General features: G+C 44.0%; 2 protein-coding genes across 5 annotated transcripts in view; one reads left to right on the forward strand and one right to left on the reverse strand.

Annotated features, from left to right (window-relative positions):
- The window catches only part of ZDHHC14 (zDHHC palmitoyltransferase 14), a 273,384-nt gene extending 263,701 nt beyond the window's left edge, over positions 1 to 9,683 (reverse strand). For all 4 annotated transcript variants that reach the window (XM_072767166.1, XM_072767156.1, XM_072767163.1 and 1 more), the window contains exon 1: positions 8,815 to 9,683. In XM_072767166.1, the coding sequence (XP_072623267.1) occupies positions 8,815 to 9,059 (245 nt within the window). In that variant the 5' untranslated portion in view covers positions 9,060 to 9,683. The remainder of the gene's footprint in view (positions 1 to 8,814) is intronic.
- LOC140597823 (uncharacterized) lies at positions 9,608 to 19,485 on the forward strand. The gene is made up of 3 exons (XM_072748058.1): positions 9,608 to 9,653; positions 9,706 to 12,098; positions 15,801 to 19,485. Exons 1-2 carry the CDS (start codon positions 9,608 to 9,610, stop codon positions 10,851 to 10,853), a joined length of 1,194 nt encoding a protein of 397 aa, XP_072604159.1. The 3' UTR covers positions 10,854 to 12,098; positions 15,801 to 19,485.
- The last annotated feature ends 476 nt before the right edge of the window (positions 19,486 to 19,961 follow it).

The raw sequence follows: 19,961 nt of genomic DNA on the forward strand, positions 1-19,961 counted from the left end.
TAGACCCAGAGCTGATAAAGCTGTTGGAATCATTAGGCAAGGAATTCAGAATAACTACCAGAAAAATAGATAGATACATAGATACATAAATACATAGATAGATCGATCCAGTGGAAAATATGGACATGAATGGATGGAGAATTTCAGGAGAATAGAAGTTATTTCTTAGACTATATAAAAACTATTTTTTTAGTGTAGAAACACTCAAAATTTTTAAAAAAAGACAACACAGATGGTTTAACATAAACAAGACACAGCAGAGGAAAGGATCAGTAAACATAAAGTCAGACCAATAGGAATTATTCAAACTGAACACACACACACACACACACACACACACACACACACACAAAGAGTATTAACAAAAACATAGGACAAGAAAGGCACGAAATAAATATCTGAAGAAATACTGGATAAAAAATTTTATAAAACTAATGAAAGATATCAACCCACAGATCCCGGAAGTCTTAGCAAGCCCTGAGCCATATCAGTAGGGGAAAAAAAAAAAAAATACCTTGGCATGTGTAGAAACCAAACAAGATACACACAAAAAAAAGATAAAGAGAAAATCAGCTGGGAAAAAACTCACAGGGGAAAACATTAAAAATAAAGGCTACCTTCTCATCAGAAACAAGAGACTAGAAGACAATGAGCCAATCTCTTAAAGTTCTGATTCAAACAACTATCAAACTAGAATTCTAAGGCAAACATTTTCAGAAAAAGCAAAATCTCAAAGAAACTGTCACCAGCAGATCTGCATCAGGAAATGCTAAAAGAATTACTTTAGGCCAAAGGGAAATGATGTAGATGGAAGAAATAAATAGTACTAGAAATGATATGTAAATATAAAATTCTATTTAAAATTATCTCTATTTTATATATGTATAAATGTACATTTTTTAAGATTTTATATGTTTTACTTTAAAATATATTTGCTTCATATATATATACTTATTTATGTTTCTGTTACATATTACTGACAACTTTAAAGTAGTAACATTACCAGGTTTATACACACACCAATGACAATAGAGTCACAAAGGGTGGGAGAAGTAAGTAGAATTACAATGTTTTAGGTTTCCTACATTATTTGTGAAGTATAGTATTACTATTTGGAGGTTGACTATGACAGGGTAAAGAGACATATTCTTATCTTTTACATAACTACTAAAAAAAATACAAAGAAATATAGCTGAAAATTTTAAAGGAAATAAAATGGAATATTCAAAATATGCAGTTCATCTAAATGAAGGCTAGAAGGAGAAAAGAGAAATAATACATATTACATAAGCACAAAACAAATGCCAAAATCATAAACTTAAACTTAACAATAAAATTTCAATATGGACTGTTGTAGCCACATTAAATTTACTGAAATTGATACTATTATAGCTGACTCTTGAACAAAATGGGGATTGGAGTGCCAACCCAACTTTATCCCTACACACCTGAAAACTGGTGTATAACTTTCAACATCCTCAAAATTTAACTACTAATAGCCTCCTGTTGACCAGCAGCCTTATGGATAACGTAAATAGTCCATTAACACGTTTTGTATGTTATATGTATTATACACTGTACTATTGCAGTCAAGTAAGCTAAAGGAAAGAAAATGCTACTAAGAAAACCATAGGAAGAGCAAATACATTTACAGTACCGTACTGTGAAAAAAAATTCATACTTAAGTGAACCAGCACAGCTCAAACCTGTGTTGTTCAAGGGTTAAGGATACTATTTACAGAAGAAAAATTTTCTTAAGAATTAAATGCTGAAAAATGTAGGTAGAAAAGGACACAATGTCTGTAATTTACTCTTTAATGGTCCAGAGAGAGGGAGGGAAAAGAACAGAGATGGAGAGTTTTTAATATCTATAAAGATTTCTTTACACATACAAAAGAAATTTGTTCACATTTTTTTACATTAAAAAATAAGCCAAACTAAACAAACTATTGTTTGGGAATGCACACATTAAAAGACCTTGAGGAAAAAGAGGCAAGGCATTGATACTGATGAAAGCTCAGGTGGTGATGACCTCAGGAAGGGGCAGGGAGATGAAACCCAGAGGGTGTGAGTAGATTCAAAAGCCCTGGTATCAGTGTGGTTCTTGAGTTGAGTGGTAGTTTCACAAGTACTCTTTACAGTATTTTTATTTCAAAACTTGCATACATGTTACATAGAATCTTCTTAGGAGTCTAATATTACAGTATTTAAAGAGCAGAAATTGAGGAGGTAGATCATCCAGTTTATAAAAATTAGTTTGAATTGATATCAACGTTTATAGTTAGGAAAGAACTAAACGAAAGCATTAAAATGGTCCCAACCCTTACCTGAATCAACTTTTTATCAGATCCAAAGTCCTGGATATAACTAATTAGGAGTATCTAATGAGGGACACCTGGGTGGCTCAGCGGTTGATCGTCTGCCTTTAGCTCAGGTCGTGATCCTGGGGTCCTGGGATCAAGTCCCATATTGGGCTCCCTGCATGGAGCCTGCTTCTCCCTCTGCCTGCCTCTCTCTGTCTCTCATGAATAAATAAATAAAATCTTAAAAAAAAAAAAAAAAAGGAAATATCTATTGACCACCAATGTTCTCCCTTTCCTAACAACCTCAGCTGCAAAAAAAAGAAAAAAGGAATACACTTCCTTAAAACACTTAATTTAAATTCTCTTGCTAAGACACAGTAACTCTGCAATGAATAAATTACGTGCAACATTGCTCTGCAAAGGAAAAATCTCCAGGTTTTGTAGACATGGCCCACTAAATAATTGACCATCATTACCCTATTATAGAAACCTACAGGCGTCCTTTCTGTGTGACTTCCTATCATTTCCCACTAGCTGAGAGTCAACAGGATCCTTAAGAGTTTTATTAAGTAAATTCAAGTATCCAAAGTCAAGAACCCATAAAATGTGAAATTATTCCAGGTACTGGTAGTAGAGGGTAACATTCTTATATATCACAGAGTGCTTTATTTGCTTACAGTATTTAGTTTAAAAAAAAAAGAAAGAAAAGAAAAACTAGGAAAAAGTCTTAGTTAGCCAAGTAAATATCCCAACTCTGTCACTAGTTTTCTAAGTAACTAAGAAAACCTTTTATTTCCACTGCTTCAATTAATGAATTTGAAAAAGGATGAGACCTGCTTCTAAAATCAGAAGAATTACATCTAATAATCAAAAATTCTAAGCCAAATGTGTTCTAGAAGGCATTATTAATTATGTTATTAATGTTGAAGATTTTTTTTAATTTTTATTTATTTATGATAGTTGCACAGAGAGAGAGAGAGAGAGAGAGGCAGAGACACAGGCAGAGGGAGAAGCAGGCTCCATGCACCGGGAGCCCGACGTGGGATTCGATCCCGGGTCTCCAGGATCGCGCCCTGGGCCAAAGGCAGGCGCCAAACCGCTGCGCCACCCAGGGATCCCAATGTTGAAGGTTTTACAAGATGAAGAACTAAAGCACAAGGAAGTTATTTTTCAGTTTCAATATTACCATTATTCCATAAACAGCAAATATTTACTGAGAGCCTGCTATGTACCAGATACTATTTTAAGTCCTAGAGTACAATTGTGAACAAAACTAATGCATTCCCTATCCTCACGGAACTTACATGTGTTGATCTTGCACACAAATGAAGGGATTAGCACCCTCAGGTCAAGAGCTCAATAATAAGGTTTTGAAACCACTTAAAATTCTTGTGTGGGGGCAGCCCGGGTGGCTCAGCGGTTCGGCGCTGCCTTCGGCCCAGGGCGTGATCCTGGAGTTCCAGGATCGAGTCCCACATCAGGCTCCCTGCATGGAGCCTGCTTCTCCCTCTGCCTGTCTCTCTGCCTCTCTCTCTCGCTCTGTGACTCTCATGAATAAATCAATAAAATCTTTAGGAAAAAAAAAAATTCTTGTGTGGATCCACAGTGGGTTACAGAGTGTCCCTGACACCATCTACTTGGTTAATAGGAAATGTTCAGGGTAACATCCTGATGGTCATCTACTATCAATCCTGTGGTGTTCTACAGTGCACAGCATGGCCAGCATCTGGCCAGAAGACAGGGCACTTCCCGTATGTTTCCTGAGATGGCGGATAACTTGATGCAGTTCTGAATAGGACAGTTGAGAAAAGATAGGGTCCTTATATATTATAAGGGTAGTATCTTCTACTGAATAATAAAGGATTTCCAATTTATAAGGGAGAGATTATTATTGGAAATAGCACCTTTGTTTATGGGGGACAGTCCCTTGTTCCATCTTCAAAGCAAACATCACCCCAGTTCTACTACCAGTTAGTCATCAACTACTTCAAAGGGGATTAGCCAAAGAAAGAAGGAGAAAGAGGAGGAGGAGGAAGAAGAAACAAAGGGAAGGAGGGAGAGGAAAAGGAAGGGAGAAGGGAAGGAGAGGGGAGACGAAAACACGTGGCTTTAAAAAAAAATCATCAATGGTGATGAGGATTAAGGAGGGCACCAGATGTGACTGAGCACCGGGTGTTATACACAACTGATAAATTATCGAACACTACATCTGAAACTAACTATGTACTATATGTTGGCTAATTGAATTTAATTTTTTTAAAAAATCGATGGACTTCCACTGATGAGAAATTTAGGAATGCTTCCACATTCCCAAGTGTTTCCACCCCAATGACATCTGTGGCCACAGCACATAAGTGGGAGACCGTCAAGTCCCAGATCTGAGCAGGTCTCCCCTCACATCACAGCGGCCTCTGGAAACATGAGCCTCACCTGGATGCCTGGTTCATCTCTTTCTTTCTGCCCCTGTGATCAGAAACTACAAGATGTCAATAGTTCAGGACCAAAGACTTTTTATTTTCAAAATCTCAACTCAAAACATAAGCAGGCTGTACATTTGTGTAGGTCAGAGAAGAGATGAAGAAATTTATAATGTTCACTGATCTTATCAAATCTTTTCAAATTGATCTTCTGGGGATGTGAGAATGAGGATGTTGCTTTGAGTCTCAGGTGGGCCAGGCCCTCAGTAACTGCAAGGAGAAGTGACAGGTCTCTCAACAGCACTGCCACAGAAGTGCCACAGAAGGCCACTGCCTTCCGTCCTGAATACAGCTACAAAATGCTGACACTCTATCAGTACGTATGCTGAATACGAGATGCCTCAAAATACATAGCCTGGCCCTACTTGAAAATGAGTGGAGTTGCATCAGGTTGCTTCTAGTAGTTTTCTTTACCGTCTTCACAGTTCTAAGATGGTAGCTCTGAAAACAGAAGTGAAATCCAGTCCCTGCTTCTTGGATGCTTCCTCCGTGCTCCTGCCCAAGTCTGGACAAGTGGGGGTCCTGGACATCTCTGCAGGACTCCCCCTCTAAAGGGGCAAGAGTGGAGTCACTCCTCAGACTCATATAGAAATCTTCATTTCAACTGCAAACTACACAGTTCTGCATGATTTTCAGCCCAATATACTATCACTGTTATACTTATTAACTCACTCCCTTATTCAAAGGCTCTCAGAAAAGTTAGTGGTTCAGAGGCTACTTCTAAGGTTTGCTCTAAAAATATGTGCTGCTAATTGAGTACTTACTTTGGATGAGACACGAACTATACCTTTTCGTTTGATCTTTGTACCACTTTAAGGTAGATATTATTGATCCCATTTAACAGAAGGGAAAACTGAGGCTTAGAAACGTCAAATTCTGTGCCCAGGGTCATACTTCTAGTTAGAACCCTGGGATCTGTCCTTCCCAAGCCCATTCCTGTAAGCACTCTTCTATACTTGAAGGGAGAACGGCACCATGGATCAGAAAGGGCAATGGCTTTGTAGTCAGAAGCCCGGCCACTAGTTAGTATGTGACCCTCAGTGGTCTTTTCATCTCTCGATGCTTGTCACCTCACCTGCAATGTGGGAATAATCACCCCCCACACACAAACACACCTTGCCTTTTTCTCAGGGGTCGAAGGCACTATCAACACCTGTTGCTGTGCTCCAATAGGTCACTTTCTCCAGTAGGAACTTCTTTGTCCTCTGTTCAAGGTTGGGAATGAGAAGTGGGGTGGGGGAAGAACTGCAGGAAAAGGAAGTCTGAAGCGAAGTCCTGTGTCTTCTTTTCAAATGTTGCACTTGCCTTTTGTAACTCTATGGGGAAACATGGACTCTAATGTTTGAACATGAATTCTACTAATATTAAAGTTATCTGGACATGAAATTAATCCAAATAGGCAAACACTATAGTATGTGTCCAATAAATAACTAAAGAAAGAGCTTAGAAGGAAGGCAGGCCTGGCAGTGAGCAGACAAAACTGGCATTTTCTCCTGATCTCTTTTAGGCTGCTGGCATTTCATCTCCTATGCATGGAACTAATTGCTTCTCTGAGTCTATCAAATTAATTTGGCCAAAGTTATTTAATTTCACTTTGTCATTAGCAATGATAAAGAACTTAAAAGCAACATAGTGACACTATTCTTAGCCAAACCATAATATTCTATAGTTTGAACACAGCCCTATGATTTTTCCCAACCGAGGCATCAGGCTAGGATTGGCCTATTTTCTTGAAATTTCAAATTGCCTAATTGAAACAACACTCATGGAGACCACACACACACACACACACACACACACACAGCTTATCTAAAAATGAAGCTATCAATAGTAGCTAATAAAATCCCAGCACACATGTTTATTCCTACAGCCATCCGTTAGCATAATGCTGACGCAGAGAAAGATCCCTAACAATCTTCTAGTGAGGACTTTGGGGAACTCTTGAAGAAACACACACAGAGCTTAAAAGGTAAAAATGAATTTATGATGGTTTGCTTAAAAGCAGTACTTGAATAAAGAAAATAAAAGATAGTAAGTATAACTAGTGGGGATCTCTAACCATACAGTGGGGATTGGAGTGTACGCAGAAAATGAAACATTCATCATCCTGCAGGAAACACACCTGTGGCTGAAGCTCACAAAATTAACCTATCTTCCCCACCATTAAAAGTGCTAAAAAGAGCAAAAATGCCAATATAGATCAGTTCAAAAATTTTTTTACCTTTAGGAACACAGTGAATACTATCTATCTAGAAGACCACCTCTAGGGAAAGCCACCATTAGAAGGATGGTATTTGTGTTCAACCACAGAGCATCGTCACTCCAGTGTCTGAATCTATTATGACTCAGACCCGAGTCTGTAAGGATGAGTGGCTGGCTCTGGAGGGGGACAAGGGGATTAACAGAGGAACAGAGCATTTCTCCTGCCATTCCCAAAGCCTTTGCACACCTCCCCCTCCCATCCCCAAGGTCCCCAACAGGCTCTATGCTAGCTGCAAATGTGCCCCAAAGTTCAACTTCTGGGAGAGACCTGGGAAATTTACTTGGTCCGAAAGGAAGGGGTTGTGTGTGAGGCCTGGGGGAGGTGCGTGGCTCACCTGTGAGATCTCTCTCCTCACCTGGTCTAACTCAATCCTGCTAAAACTGTGCATCATAGCACAATGCTCAGACAAAAAAATGTTTCCCCCCAGAGTCACAGGGCTTTACGTGAAAAGTATTACATTGTCAAGAGAGCATTCATTTCTGATAGAGATAGCGTTTGTAATACCAGACACTGGGCACAAAATCAGAGCCTATTAATACTTATCAAAGAGAAAAGTAAATAAACACAAAGGTTTAATTAACCCTATGCAACAGAAGATGGAGACTGAATGGGTATAATGCCCCATCATTAAGCCAGGTAAGGAAACACAAAGCACTCCCCAATAACGGTATTGTCTCCTTTCAAGTGTGTGTGTGTTGGGGGGGGGGGGGTGGCTACAACTTTTATTGTGTATAGGACACCAAGAATTACATAAGAAGCTGCATTGCAAACGTTGGACCCAATAAAAGCAATTGAAATTGATTCTGGAATGTGGTTAAAGTACTTTATCTAATCTATTAATAAATAAGGAGATCTTTCATTAGTTGGCAGGAGGACAGTCGCTAGTGGCCAACCTGATTTTCCTGAAAACGGAGAAGACCAGCATGCACCTTTTCTTTTTTCTTTTTTCTTTTTTTTTTTTTTTTCTTTTTTCAAATCAAAGCCCTAAAGTCCCAAAGTGCTGTTTCTGGAAACCGAAGTTACCATGCAGTGTCCGACTTTTCCTGAACTGGGCAAAAAAAAAAAGTCTCGTTTCACCTGTTCCCGAACATTGCGCGGGGCCGTGAGCGGGGGGGGGGGGCAGGAGGGAGGAGAAAGTGTGTATCTTCAACATTTTTGATCGGAACTTTTTTTTTTTTTAAGCGAAGAGTTTGGAGACCACGTCATGGTAACTCGGAAAACTGTGGATCAAAGGCGAGCATCTAAGGAGAACGGAACATTGAAATCATCCTTCCAGGCCCCCTTGGGCAGCCTCCACTTTGAAACAACCAAGAGTCTCCACCGCTCAAGAGCCGGCGGAGGAGCGGACCGCGATGGCCCACGGCTCGCCAGCAAGAAAGGAGGTGCACGGCCCTGGCCCCCGCGGGGGCTCCAGCCTCCTCCTCCCCTCCCACCCGAGGGCTGCCCGGGCTGCACCTGCGAGGCGCCGCCCCGCCCGGGAGCAGCAGGCCCGCACGCCCTCGGAGCGCGCCCTGCCCCCCGCGCCCCTCCCCGAGCCGACCCGGGCCGCGTCCCCTCCGCGGACCCGAGCGCGAACAGACCCTCAGGGGCCCGAGAGGGGCAGGCGGGCTCGCATTATATAACAGTGTGCAGAGACGGCGGGGACGGCTTCTGGAAAACGAAAGTAGCGAGAGGAGGGGCGCGGGCGCGGGCGCGGGCGCGGGCGCGGGCGGGGGCGGGGGTCGGGGAGGCGAGGGGAGCAGGGCGCCGCGGAGCTTTCGCCGCCACTTACTCGAAGGCGAAGAAGAGTCCGCTAGTGACCAGAATGAGGACGAGAGTCAGGTAGAAGACGCCCGTCTGCCGGGCCATCATGATCCTGCCGTTGCAGAAGAACTTGTTTCTGCCCGGGAAAACCTCCCATTTCCTCCGGGCCGCGATTTTCTTCTTCTTGTGGGGCGACTCCATGGGGGAGGAGCTGTGGGTGCTGATCTGACTGTACTCGCAGTCTTTCATGGGCCCGCCGCCGCCGGGAGGCATCCGCGAGCGCAGCCGGCTGGGGGCGCACGCCCCCCGGAGCCCCCCGGCCGCGCGGGCCCCGCCGAGCCACGACCGCCGCCGGCCGCCCGGCCGCCCCCCGAGCCGCGGCGCCGCGGCCCCTACGCCGGCTGCCGGCTCGGCGACAACTTCGCCGAGGACACCCAGGTTACCCCTCGCGGGAGCCCCGCTGTCATAGCCCGGACCCCCTCCGGGAGGGACGGGGCTCGCCCGCAGCCCGCGGCGGCGGTCCTCAGTCGCTTCCAGCCCGCGCGCCCGGGGCTCCGGGCTCCCGGGCCCCCGGTGCGCCGCGCGCCCGCCCCCTCGCGCGGCCCCGCCGCCCCGGCCCGCCGGCCCCCGAGCGCCGCTGCCGCTGCCGCTGCCGCTGCCGCTGCCGCTGCCGCTGCTACTGCTGCTGCCGCTGCTGCTGCGCCCCGAGGGGACCCGAGGCGGCGACCCCCGCGCCGGCTTCCCCGCGAGCCACTGGGGCGCCGCGGCCAGGTTTATTCTAATCCTTCCTCCCGGCGGTGGATCCTCCCCAGGAGAGAGCGATGGAAACTGGGAGGCAGCTCGCGGCACCGGCAACCCCTCCCAGGGGTGGGTGGGGAAACCGAGCACGTTCTTCTGTCAGGAGCGGGCTCGGCGACAGCCCGGGCGCTGCTCGCGCGGCCACCCCGCGCCGGCGCGCCTGGCAGCCGAGCCCAGCCCGCGGCCCCCGCGCGGGGCTGCCGGGGCCGCGGGGGCCGGGGGTCGCGGCGGCGGCTCGCGCGGGGCTTCCCGCCCCATAGGGGCCGGGCCGGGCGCAGGGAGGGCCGCCGCGGGGCGAGCGCCACAGACACTTGTTTGCGAGGCTCAGCCCCGGCGCGCGCGCGGCGCTCGGAGCGGGCCCGCCTCCTCCCGGCCCGGGGGGCGGCGGCCCGCGCCCAGCAGCCGGGCTCCTCCTCCGGCTCCTCCTCCTCGCCCGCCCCAGTGCCCTCGGGCGGGCCCGGCACGACCCCCGGGCGGGCGCTGGACGCTCCCCGGCCCCGCTCGTGGACTGCGGCCGCCGCCTCGGCGTGCGCACACACACACACGCACACGCACATGCACGCGGCGGCAGGTCCGTGCCAGCGGCTCCCGGGGACCCGAGGAGCCCGCGCCCCCGGAGAGGTGACCCTCCCGGGCCTGCCCCGGCTCCTGCTCTTCCTCCCCCGGCGGGGGCGGGGTGCCCGGCGACGGGATGGGGAGACACCCTACGAGGCGGGCCTGGCTCCGGGGCCAGGTGTCCCGCAGGGAGCGCAGAGCGCTCTGGGTCCCCTGCGGCCCCGAGGACAAGCCCGCGGCGGCCGCGCTGCGCGGGGCTTGCTGCCTCCCCAGCCCTTTCTTCCTCACTTCTCCGACACGGCCGCTCGCGATGTACTCGCTTTATTTCTCCCCTTTCCCCCCCGCGCGAGCTCCCACGGCCGCAGAGGGACCGCCGCTGTCCTCTCCAGCCCGCGCCTCCCCTGCCCGGCCCGGCCGACGCGCGCCCGCCTCGCGCCCTCCCCGACTTTGCCGCGGGGTCAGAGCCCGCGCCCGGTGGGCACACCCCGTGGGCAGCGGGAAGCGGAGGCAGCCGGGCGGGGACGCTCGGTTTTCCGAGCCCCGCTTTCCTTTCACTGCCCACTGGGATGTGTAGTTCTTCGTCTCGCCGACCGACTCCGAGAGCGAGCACGGCTTGGGGAGCAAAGAAACTACAAATCCCGGCATGCCCCGCGACGAAAGCGGGAGCGGCGTGGTGCTGGGCGTTCTGGTGCTGGGAGACGAGCTGGGAACTAACAAAGGGAAGGGTGAGGAGCGGCGGTGCCTTCGCGGGGCTGGGCTCTTGACCCGTGACACACGTTCTTTATCTAATCTTGACCGCCACCCTGCGAGGCACTATTGTGTCCAGTTTAAAGAATGCTCTACTTGCCAGAGATCGCAGTGCGCCCTGGTGGTGGAGATGGGATGGACCCCAGAGCCCTGGGAGTTTCCTTTACGAAGCGCTTCAGTGTCAAAGGCAGAGGAGCTTGGTGTCTCCAAGAGAGGAGAGGAACTGGGGCCAGTTGGAAGGAGCTGCCTGTGGTAAGGGAAGGGTGGCAGGGATGCCAGTTATCGTAGGGCATGGAACGATGAAGAGTCATGAAAAACGTGGAAACTGACAAGGGTCCCTTCCAGCGCAGGTTAGGGGAACGGGTCGGATTTTTCAACATGCAATCAGGATTGGATTTGAACGATTTTGGATTTTGTAGGACAGATGAGCATATTATAGGATCAAGTACCTAGTGACTGCACTACTTAAAACAGCAACAACGACAACGACTGGCAAGGCTTAGACATTTCAAGTGAAAGGTCTCTCATATGTGTACCTGTTCTTTAGCTCATCGGATCAAGGGGATGTTCTTCTTACTCAGTTTATAGAATGTACCTTTTCTTCCCGTGTCCAGATAATAGACTAGATCCTTCGACTTCCTGGGCTTTAAAAAGACTCCTATTTTGGTTGTCAAGGAAGCCTTAATTTTTCACTGCTATACTTTTAAAAACTCCTTTTCTGTTAGAGATACTAAAGTACGCGCATGTGCTTTAAAATACTCCAGCCCATCCATGCCCAAAACCACGGACGAACATATAGATGAAACAATACCGGCAAACTATAGAAAATCATTTACATTGGGTGATATATCTGAATTTGTTATCAATTGCCGCAGATTACTACAGATTTAGCAGCTCAAAACAACACCAATTTATTATCTCATACTTTTTATTGGTCAGGTGTCCAGGCACCTCACCCACCTAGGGTCTTAAGCTACCTTCAAGGGGTTGGCAAGGCTGTGTTTTATTTGGAGGCTCAACTGGAAAAGCATCAGCTTCCTTGCTCACTCAGGTCATTGGCAGATTTTATTTCCTTGCAGCTGTAGGACTGAAGACTCTGGCTTTTTGCTAACTGTCAACTGGAGACAGCCCTCAGCTCCTGGAGCTCCTTGTCACATGTCCTTTTCCAACATGGCCACTGATTTCATCAAGCCAGCAAGAAGAGTCCCCAGAGTAAGTTTGTCAGCAAGGTGCAATCTTACACATAGCGGTGATCACATAGGGGTGACATCAAACTGCCATATTGTATTGGTTAGAAAGCAAGTCACAGGTTTTGCAAACACTCAGGGGAGAGGATTATACAGGGTATAGACACCAGGATGAGGGGGCCACTCTAGTGTCTGTCTATCACAGGGTACAAGAGGATCCATTATGCTAGTCTTATCTATATCTACTTATGTTTATGTTTGAAATTTTCTATAATAAAAAGACATAAATTATTACTTCTTGAATTATATCTGAGTTTCCTATTGCAAATAAGTTTCTAGATAAGCTGGTATGATTGCTTTCACTCGTCTCCCTAGAAAGTCCTTCTTTCTTCCCACTGCATGTTTACTTACACCTAGGGCAATAGATTCCCTTAGGACACACACCCAAAGAAATTCACTAGAACCTGGCATGACAGCAACAGATTTTAGCTCACCATCTAAAAACTACTCTGTAAGGCATGAGTTTACTCATTCATTCATTTCACAGTTGTTTATTTAGGGGCCTAGTTTGTGCCAGATGTGTTTTAAGTACTATTTAAGTGGCAGGGATAGACAAAGATCCAAAAACAGACATTATATTTGAGGACCAGAGGGAGGGGTGGACAAAACAAACAATAAATGGAAATAAAATGCAAACAACAGAAGCAAATAAATGCTAGATGATGGCAATTTCAGAGAGCATTTACAAGAAAAAAAGCAGAGTCGTGGAATAGAGAGAATTGAGAGAGGGGACACGAGCAGAGAACCAAGTGATAAGAAACAGCAAGTACAAAGGCCTCAAGGCAGATCAAGCCTGGAAGATTCTAGGGGTACTAAGAAAAGATGGTCTGGCTGGACTAGAGTGAGGGATGGTAAGAGGGAAGGAAGGCTGGGAGGATACGGGATCAGTGAGGTGACTGAAATGGACTCCGCATGCACTGGGAAGGCACTTAATCTGTGACCACAATTATATTAAGTGGTGACGGGTCAGAAAGAAGAGTAAACCTATAGTACTGGCCTTCGAGGAATGCTTAGATTCCACACTGTAGTGCTAGAAGGATCTCAGTGCATCTAGAATTATAGACCTGAACATTTGTTTTGCATACACGAAAACTGACGCCAAGAAAAACAATGGCCTGCTAATAATTCTTTGAGAATTCCTCACAATAGCAAATAATCCATAAGCGAATCTTGAATTGAAAGAGTTCATCCTCTGATTTAAAGCTTTAGAAAACTGATAACAATTATTTAGTGCCTTTCATGGACAAGACAGTGTGATAAAGATGAATATGAAGCATACATATGCTGAATCTGTTAGAGAAGCTATAGCTCAGTTTGGAAACAAGATGGAGACACATAGAGAGTAAATAATGAATTTCTTCAAGATAAGATGAAAATAACTATCTTTTCTGGAGTATCTTCTTGTATTAGGCAATATCCTGGTTCTTTATATGTGTAGCTCACTAGAGCCAGAGGACAACCAGACAGGGCAAGGATTCTTACCAATATTCCACAAGCTCAGAGGAGTGGAGTGATGTGCCCAGGGGTTCATAGCTAGTAAGTAACTGAATCAGGATTCTTCAGCCAGGCATGTATGTGTGATTCCAACCCTTTCTACTCCAGCCCGCCACACAATGGAAACAGTGCTACGTCTGATGAGCTGCCAGCTGAGTAGACTTGGCTCAGAGTGGGGCTGGGAGCTCTGGCAATTTGGATAGGCAGAAACGAGGGGGCTGGCAATTTGCATAGGCAGCAACGAGGGGGCTAGGATCTCAGGGCAGTGAGACTGGTGGAGGAAACACGTGACAATTCTAGCTGTACTGGAAATGACAAGATTCAAGAGTAAGTAGTTTACTTAGGAAGGGATTCCAGAAAACACCTGGGACAGTGAGGTGAAATAGAAGGAAAAAAGCTACTAGAGCATGCATGATGAAGCAAGTTACCACTAGAGGTGACTGAAGCTCATACCTTCCAGGGGGCACTGGGAAGTAGTGCAGAACCCACCTCACAGTTCCCCGCCAGTGGGGTGAGGAAGCCAATCTTTATCTACCAACCCACCCGTTACTGGTTGAGAGCTCCTTCTGGAAGCATTACTCTACCTTCTTAACATCTGACCACCCTACTAAAGCTGACATAGTCTGCACCACCATGGGCATCAAAGCACCAAGCTGGGTCTCCCTTGATTGTTGGAAGTATCTTTGATTCTGACGGGTCTTTCCCTGTTTTCACCTGACTTGGGGGGCCCCACTGACAACAAGGTTATGTTATTAACAAAATTAGAGCTTCGTTCCTTTCATCTGAGCAGCTCAAAGCATTCCACAAACCCACCTCAATAACTCTTACAATACCTCCAGGCAGCCAAGAGGAAGAACAGTCTTATGTATGGTGAAAGGGGAAGATATTCAGATCCAGGACATTATATAATTTATATACCTTTTGAGGTCAGGATGAAAGTGCACCCAGTGTGGTCAAAGTACATAGAGGTCAAAGGGACACGGTCTTTTAAGGAGAACTTTGAAGTCACCAGAAAGGGGTTTCTTCTGAGAGCTCTAGGATGGCAGGAAGTAACTGCTGAAATTCCTGTATCAAACAGAATTCTCCAGAAAATCAAACACCCTAATTCCTTCCAATGCAAAGAGTAGGCTCACATCTTTACACATGCTCAGCACATCTGGGAACATCCTAGGTCAAAACATGTAAGGTGTTTTAAGTAACAAAGTTGGGGCTATAGGAAAAAAGTTGATGAAACAGAAAACAATTAAGATTTTCTTGTAATTTTCCCCAAGTGAGTTTTTCCTGCCTTTTAACACTAAAAAAATTACTTTTGATTTCATAAAAATGATACCTGTGACTGAAAAAAATATATTGCAAAAAAGAAAAATTATATTCACAGAAATAGGAAAAAATGTAAACATTGTTCAAATTCCTATCACCTTAAGATAGTCATTAACATTTTGTTGACCATCCTTATATAATTCATTTTCCACACATACACATAAATCATTTAACAAAAATGGAATCATACCATGCATGTTGTTTGCATCCTGCATGCTTTTTTATTTTTAAAAAATTATTTTTATTGGAGTTCAATTTGCCAACATTTAGCATAACACCCAGTGCTCATCCTGCCAAGTGCCCCCCTCAGTTCCCATCACCCAGTCACCCCAACCCCCTACCCACCTCCCTTTCCACTACCCCTTGTTCATTTCCCAGAGTTATATTTTCACTCATTTTCTCTCCTTTTCTTTTATTCCCTTTCACTAATTTTTATATTCCCCAAATGAATGAGACCATATAATGTTTGTCCTTTTCCGATTGACTTATTTCACTCATGTATGCTTTTTTTAAATTGTAGTATTTTTTCCCTTCATTCCCAACCCCCACTCTTTCCCAAGTAATCATGGTTAAGAAAATATATCCTTCTCCAGGCTCATATAATTATAGGCAAACACAGATACAGTCCACGCTCCGTTTTCTTCAACTGTCCTAATCATGTTCTTTATAGCTAATTTGTCCCCATTCGGGATCCAGCCCAGGCTCATACATGGCACTTTGTGCCTAGATCTCTGGCGTCTTCTGCCATGTGGACCAGCCACATTACTTCCTGTTATTTCTACTTGATATTGACATTTCAGAAGAGTACAGACCATCTATTTTTTTTTTAATTTTTTTTATTTATTTATGATAGTCACAGAGAGAGAGAGAGAGAGGCAGAGATACAGGCAGAGGGAGAAGCAGGCTCCATGCACCGGGAGCCCGACGTGGGATTCGATCCCGGGTCTCCAGGATCGCGCCCTGGGCCAAAGGCAGGCGCCAAACCGCTGCGCCACCCAGGGATCCCCAGACCATCTATTTTTATACAGTGTCATCCAATTTGGGTTTGTCTGGTGTTTCTTCACAATAAAACTCAAGTTAGGACCCTCAGCGGCTCTTGGCTTGTGCACACAGGCAACATAGTTGAAACTACCAGACACCTGCCACATTCAGGCCCGCTGCTTCTTCTGGGCCTACGGTTCATCATAAGTAGGTTCCATGCCCTATGTGGGGCTTGGACTACCACCCTGAGACCAAGAGTCCCGTGCTCTACCGAATGAGCCAGCCAGGCCCCTCCTCATGCGATTTTGAAGAAGCATCTGCTTCCAGCTACAGGTGCTGGATAAAGCTGGAACGTGCCTCAAGCCCAAGCCAAAACAGACACTCAAAATACAGACCCTTGTTAATTGAGAAGCAGAAGAGTATGCACTCAGTTTTAAAGCAGCAAAAATTGTGAAGGACAGTCTCCAAAACTCCTTTGCTTATGACTCATAAAACATGCAACAGAACGGTAAACGTGATGGTGAAAGAAGCTTCCCATCAGCGATGAGAAACAGCAGTTCTACACTGCCAAGATGAAACACCTGCTGGAGGACTCAGGAGAATAAAGCTCAGTATTCTGCAAGGGGTTCCAACCACGAGAGCCTGGCCCTGGTGTTCAGAACACCTACATCTGCAGCCAACGCCCATCTGCTCCTCAGAGGACGAGAGCAAAACAAACACCTCCCTCAACTGAAAATGCTGCTTAGTCAGAAAGAATTCCAAAAGCATCTAAAGTGGATTTCAGAAATTTCTTGTCTCCTCTGCAAAGAATGGATTTTCACAAATGTCTAATGTTATTTCTGAAGTAAAGCTAGCCAGCACAACAACTTGCTGGACTTCTATTTATTCTCTGAATACGTGGAAACCAAATCCCAAAACATACTTCTCTTGGCATCCTTGGCATTTCTGGGGAACAAAAATCTCATTGGAGTGAAAAACTGAAACCTACGTACGTCAAAGGTTGGCTGCGAGATCAAAAAAATATTCAGAAATGCCTTGTAAATAATAAATGTATGTGCAAGTATTCATTGTATTTTTATTATTTTCCCTTTTCTCAGATATTTTTACTATTTATATTGTTTTCTTTCAAAAGGCAAGTGAGACCTTTATGAAAGTCGATACTCTTACTCATTTCGATTTCTGTGGTCAATAGCCTAACTCCTAATTCAGGGGGGGGGGAAAGTATGTCTTTTGTTCTACCAAAAACATCCACATAACAATATATTTGTAAAATCTGAAGTTTATTCCTGTTTTAGGTATAAAAATATCAGAGATATTCTTAATTATAGGTACATTGATGAGATAAAAAAGCAAATATATTTACAGAAATTTTCATTTTTATAACTTTCTGTTGTTCCTCTGATAATATTTCACTCTAAGAGGCATTTTAATTTGTTCTAGTACAGACTTATTTCTAGGTTTAAAATCATTTCACAACATAACATCGTAAGTTATGCTTTAGCTCTCTTACATCTTTTCAGGTATGACATGAATATATGCTTTAGCTCTCTTACATCTTTTCAGGTATGACATGAATATATGCTTTAGCTCTCTTACATCTTTTCTGGTATGACATTATTGGTTTTTTGTGGGTCTGCTGTTTTTTTCTTTATTTGAGAGAGAGAGAAAAAGAGAAAGAGAGAGAGAGCATGAGGGAGGAGGGGGGGAGAGGCAGAGGGAAAAGCAGACTCCCCACTGAGTAGGGAGCCCAAAGTGGGGCTCCATCCTAGGACCCTGAGATCCTGATCTGACTTGAAGGCTAAGCTAAGCCACTCAGGAGCCCCTAAGTTATTGCGTTTTTTTTTTTTAATAAGCAGCATTATTTCAACCTTTCTTTTTTTATTGTGATTTTTTATTTTTATAAATTTCTTTTTTATTGGTGTTCAATTTGCCAACATATAGAATAACACCCAGTGCTCATCCCGTCAAGTGCCCACCTCAGTGCCCGTCACCCAGTCACCCCCACCCCCCGCCCACCTCCCCTTCCACCGCCCTATTTCGTTTCCCAGAGTTAGGAGTCTCTTATGTTCTGTCTCCCTTTCTGATATTTTAAATATATTCTTGTTTTATTAAGAAATGAGTTGTTCAATTTCTGCATCTTATTGTTATTGATTCCTAATTGGTTTTTTTGTGTGGTCAGAGAACATATTCTGTAAGATTTCAGTTCTTTTCAATTTATTAAAACTTGGGGTTTTTTTCCCAGCATATGGTCAGTATGTCATGACCCCAAGTACACTGGAAAAGAATTTGTTTCTGCAGTTCTAGGGTGCGGTGTTCTTTAAATGTCAATTAGGTCGGTAGTTGATAATTTTGTCAGGTCTTCTACGTCCTTACTAATTTGTACTCTAGTTACTGTCTCATTTATTGAGGAAGAGGTGTTAAAATCTCTAACAATGATTGTGGATTTGTGTATTTTCCATTTAGTTCTTGGGTTTTGTTTCATGTTTTTGGAAGCCCTGTTAGTAGGAGTATACATATGTATGATTATTTAATTGTTATGTATTACCAATGAATTGGCCACTTTACTGTTACAAATGTAATTCTTTTCTCTAGTTATATTCCTGTTGAAGTCAATATTGTCTAGTGTTAATTTAGCCAGCTCACCTTTCTAATGTGTACTGTTTGTATGGTAAATCTTTTCCCATTGTTTGGCTTTCAAGCCCTTGATACTTTATGAAAACATAATTCTTTTAAACAGCATATAGTTAGGTTTTGCTTTTTTATCTAGCAGCCAATCCCTGTTTTTAATGGGAGTGTTTAGTACATTTACATTTAATATAGTTATCGATATGATTTCGATATGATTGGATTTGGCTCTACCATTTTATTTGTTTTCTATTTGCCTGAACTGATGCTTCTTTGCTACTCTTTTCCTGCCTTCTTTTAGTTTTATAAAAAAAATTTTTTTAAACATTTCAGTTTACTACCACGACGGGCTTTTCAGCTATACTTCTCTATCTTATTTATTAGTGGTTTCTCTAGGAATTAAAATATGTATACTGCCACAGTCTTAGAGTTAGTATAGTGTGCATTTTAAATCTTGAAGTAGTACAATGCTATTTACCTCTGTTTTGTACACTTGATATCATTTATTATAACTATAGGCTTCACAAACCACAAAATATATGGTGACCTAATTTTTGCTTTAACTAACCATATGGCACTTAGAGACAACAAGAGGAGAAAAAAATAGACATTTATATTTAGCCACACACTTAACATTTCTGATTCTCTTTGTTTCTCTCTGTAGAAACAAATTTCCACCTGATGTCAATTTCTTTTGGCCTAAAGAAATGCTAAAGAAACTTTTCTTTATCTGACATTATTTTAGTTTAATTTCGCTTTCTAAGGCTATTTTGGTTGGATTTAGAATTCTGGGTTCATGGGTATTTTATCCTCAGACCTTTAAAGATATGATTCCATTGGCTTCTGGTATTCATTTTTTTTTTATGAGAAGCAAATGTCATTTGTGTTATTTCCCCCCAATTTGTGATCTATCATAAAAGTGCTACTCTCAAGACTGCTTTTCAGTTGACTGTCATATACCCTGGTATTTTCTTTTTATTTATCTTGCTTATGTTTCAGAGCTTCTTAAATCTGTAAGCTTATATTCTTCACACAATTTGGGGATATTTTGGTCATTATTTTTTCAAGCATTGTACATGGCCCCACTCTGTCTCCTCTTATTCTGAGACTCTAATTCCACATATATTAAACTGCTCAATATTGTCCCACAGAGTAATGAGGTTCTGTGTATTCAGTTTTTAAAAGTCTTTCTTCTGTGTGTTCTTCAGATCCGATAACTTCTATTGATCTGACTTCAAGTTCACTGACCCTTTCTGCCACTATCTGAAATTTGCAATTAAACCTACCCAATGAATTTCTTGTTTTGGATATTTTATTTTTCAGTTTTTTAATTTCTGTCTAGTTTCTTTTTAAAGTTTTTCATTCTTGCTGAGCTTTGTCCATCTGTTCATTTATCATTATCATATTT

The sequence above is a fragment of the Vulpes vulpes genome, chromosome 1 (genome assembly GCF_048418805.1).
Source record: "Vulpes vulpes isolate BD-2025 chromosome 1, VulVul3, whole genome shotgun sequence".
NCBI lineage: Eukaryota > Metazoa > Chordata > Mammalia > Carnivora > Canidae > Vulpes > Vulpes vulpes.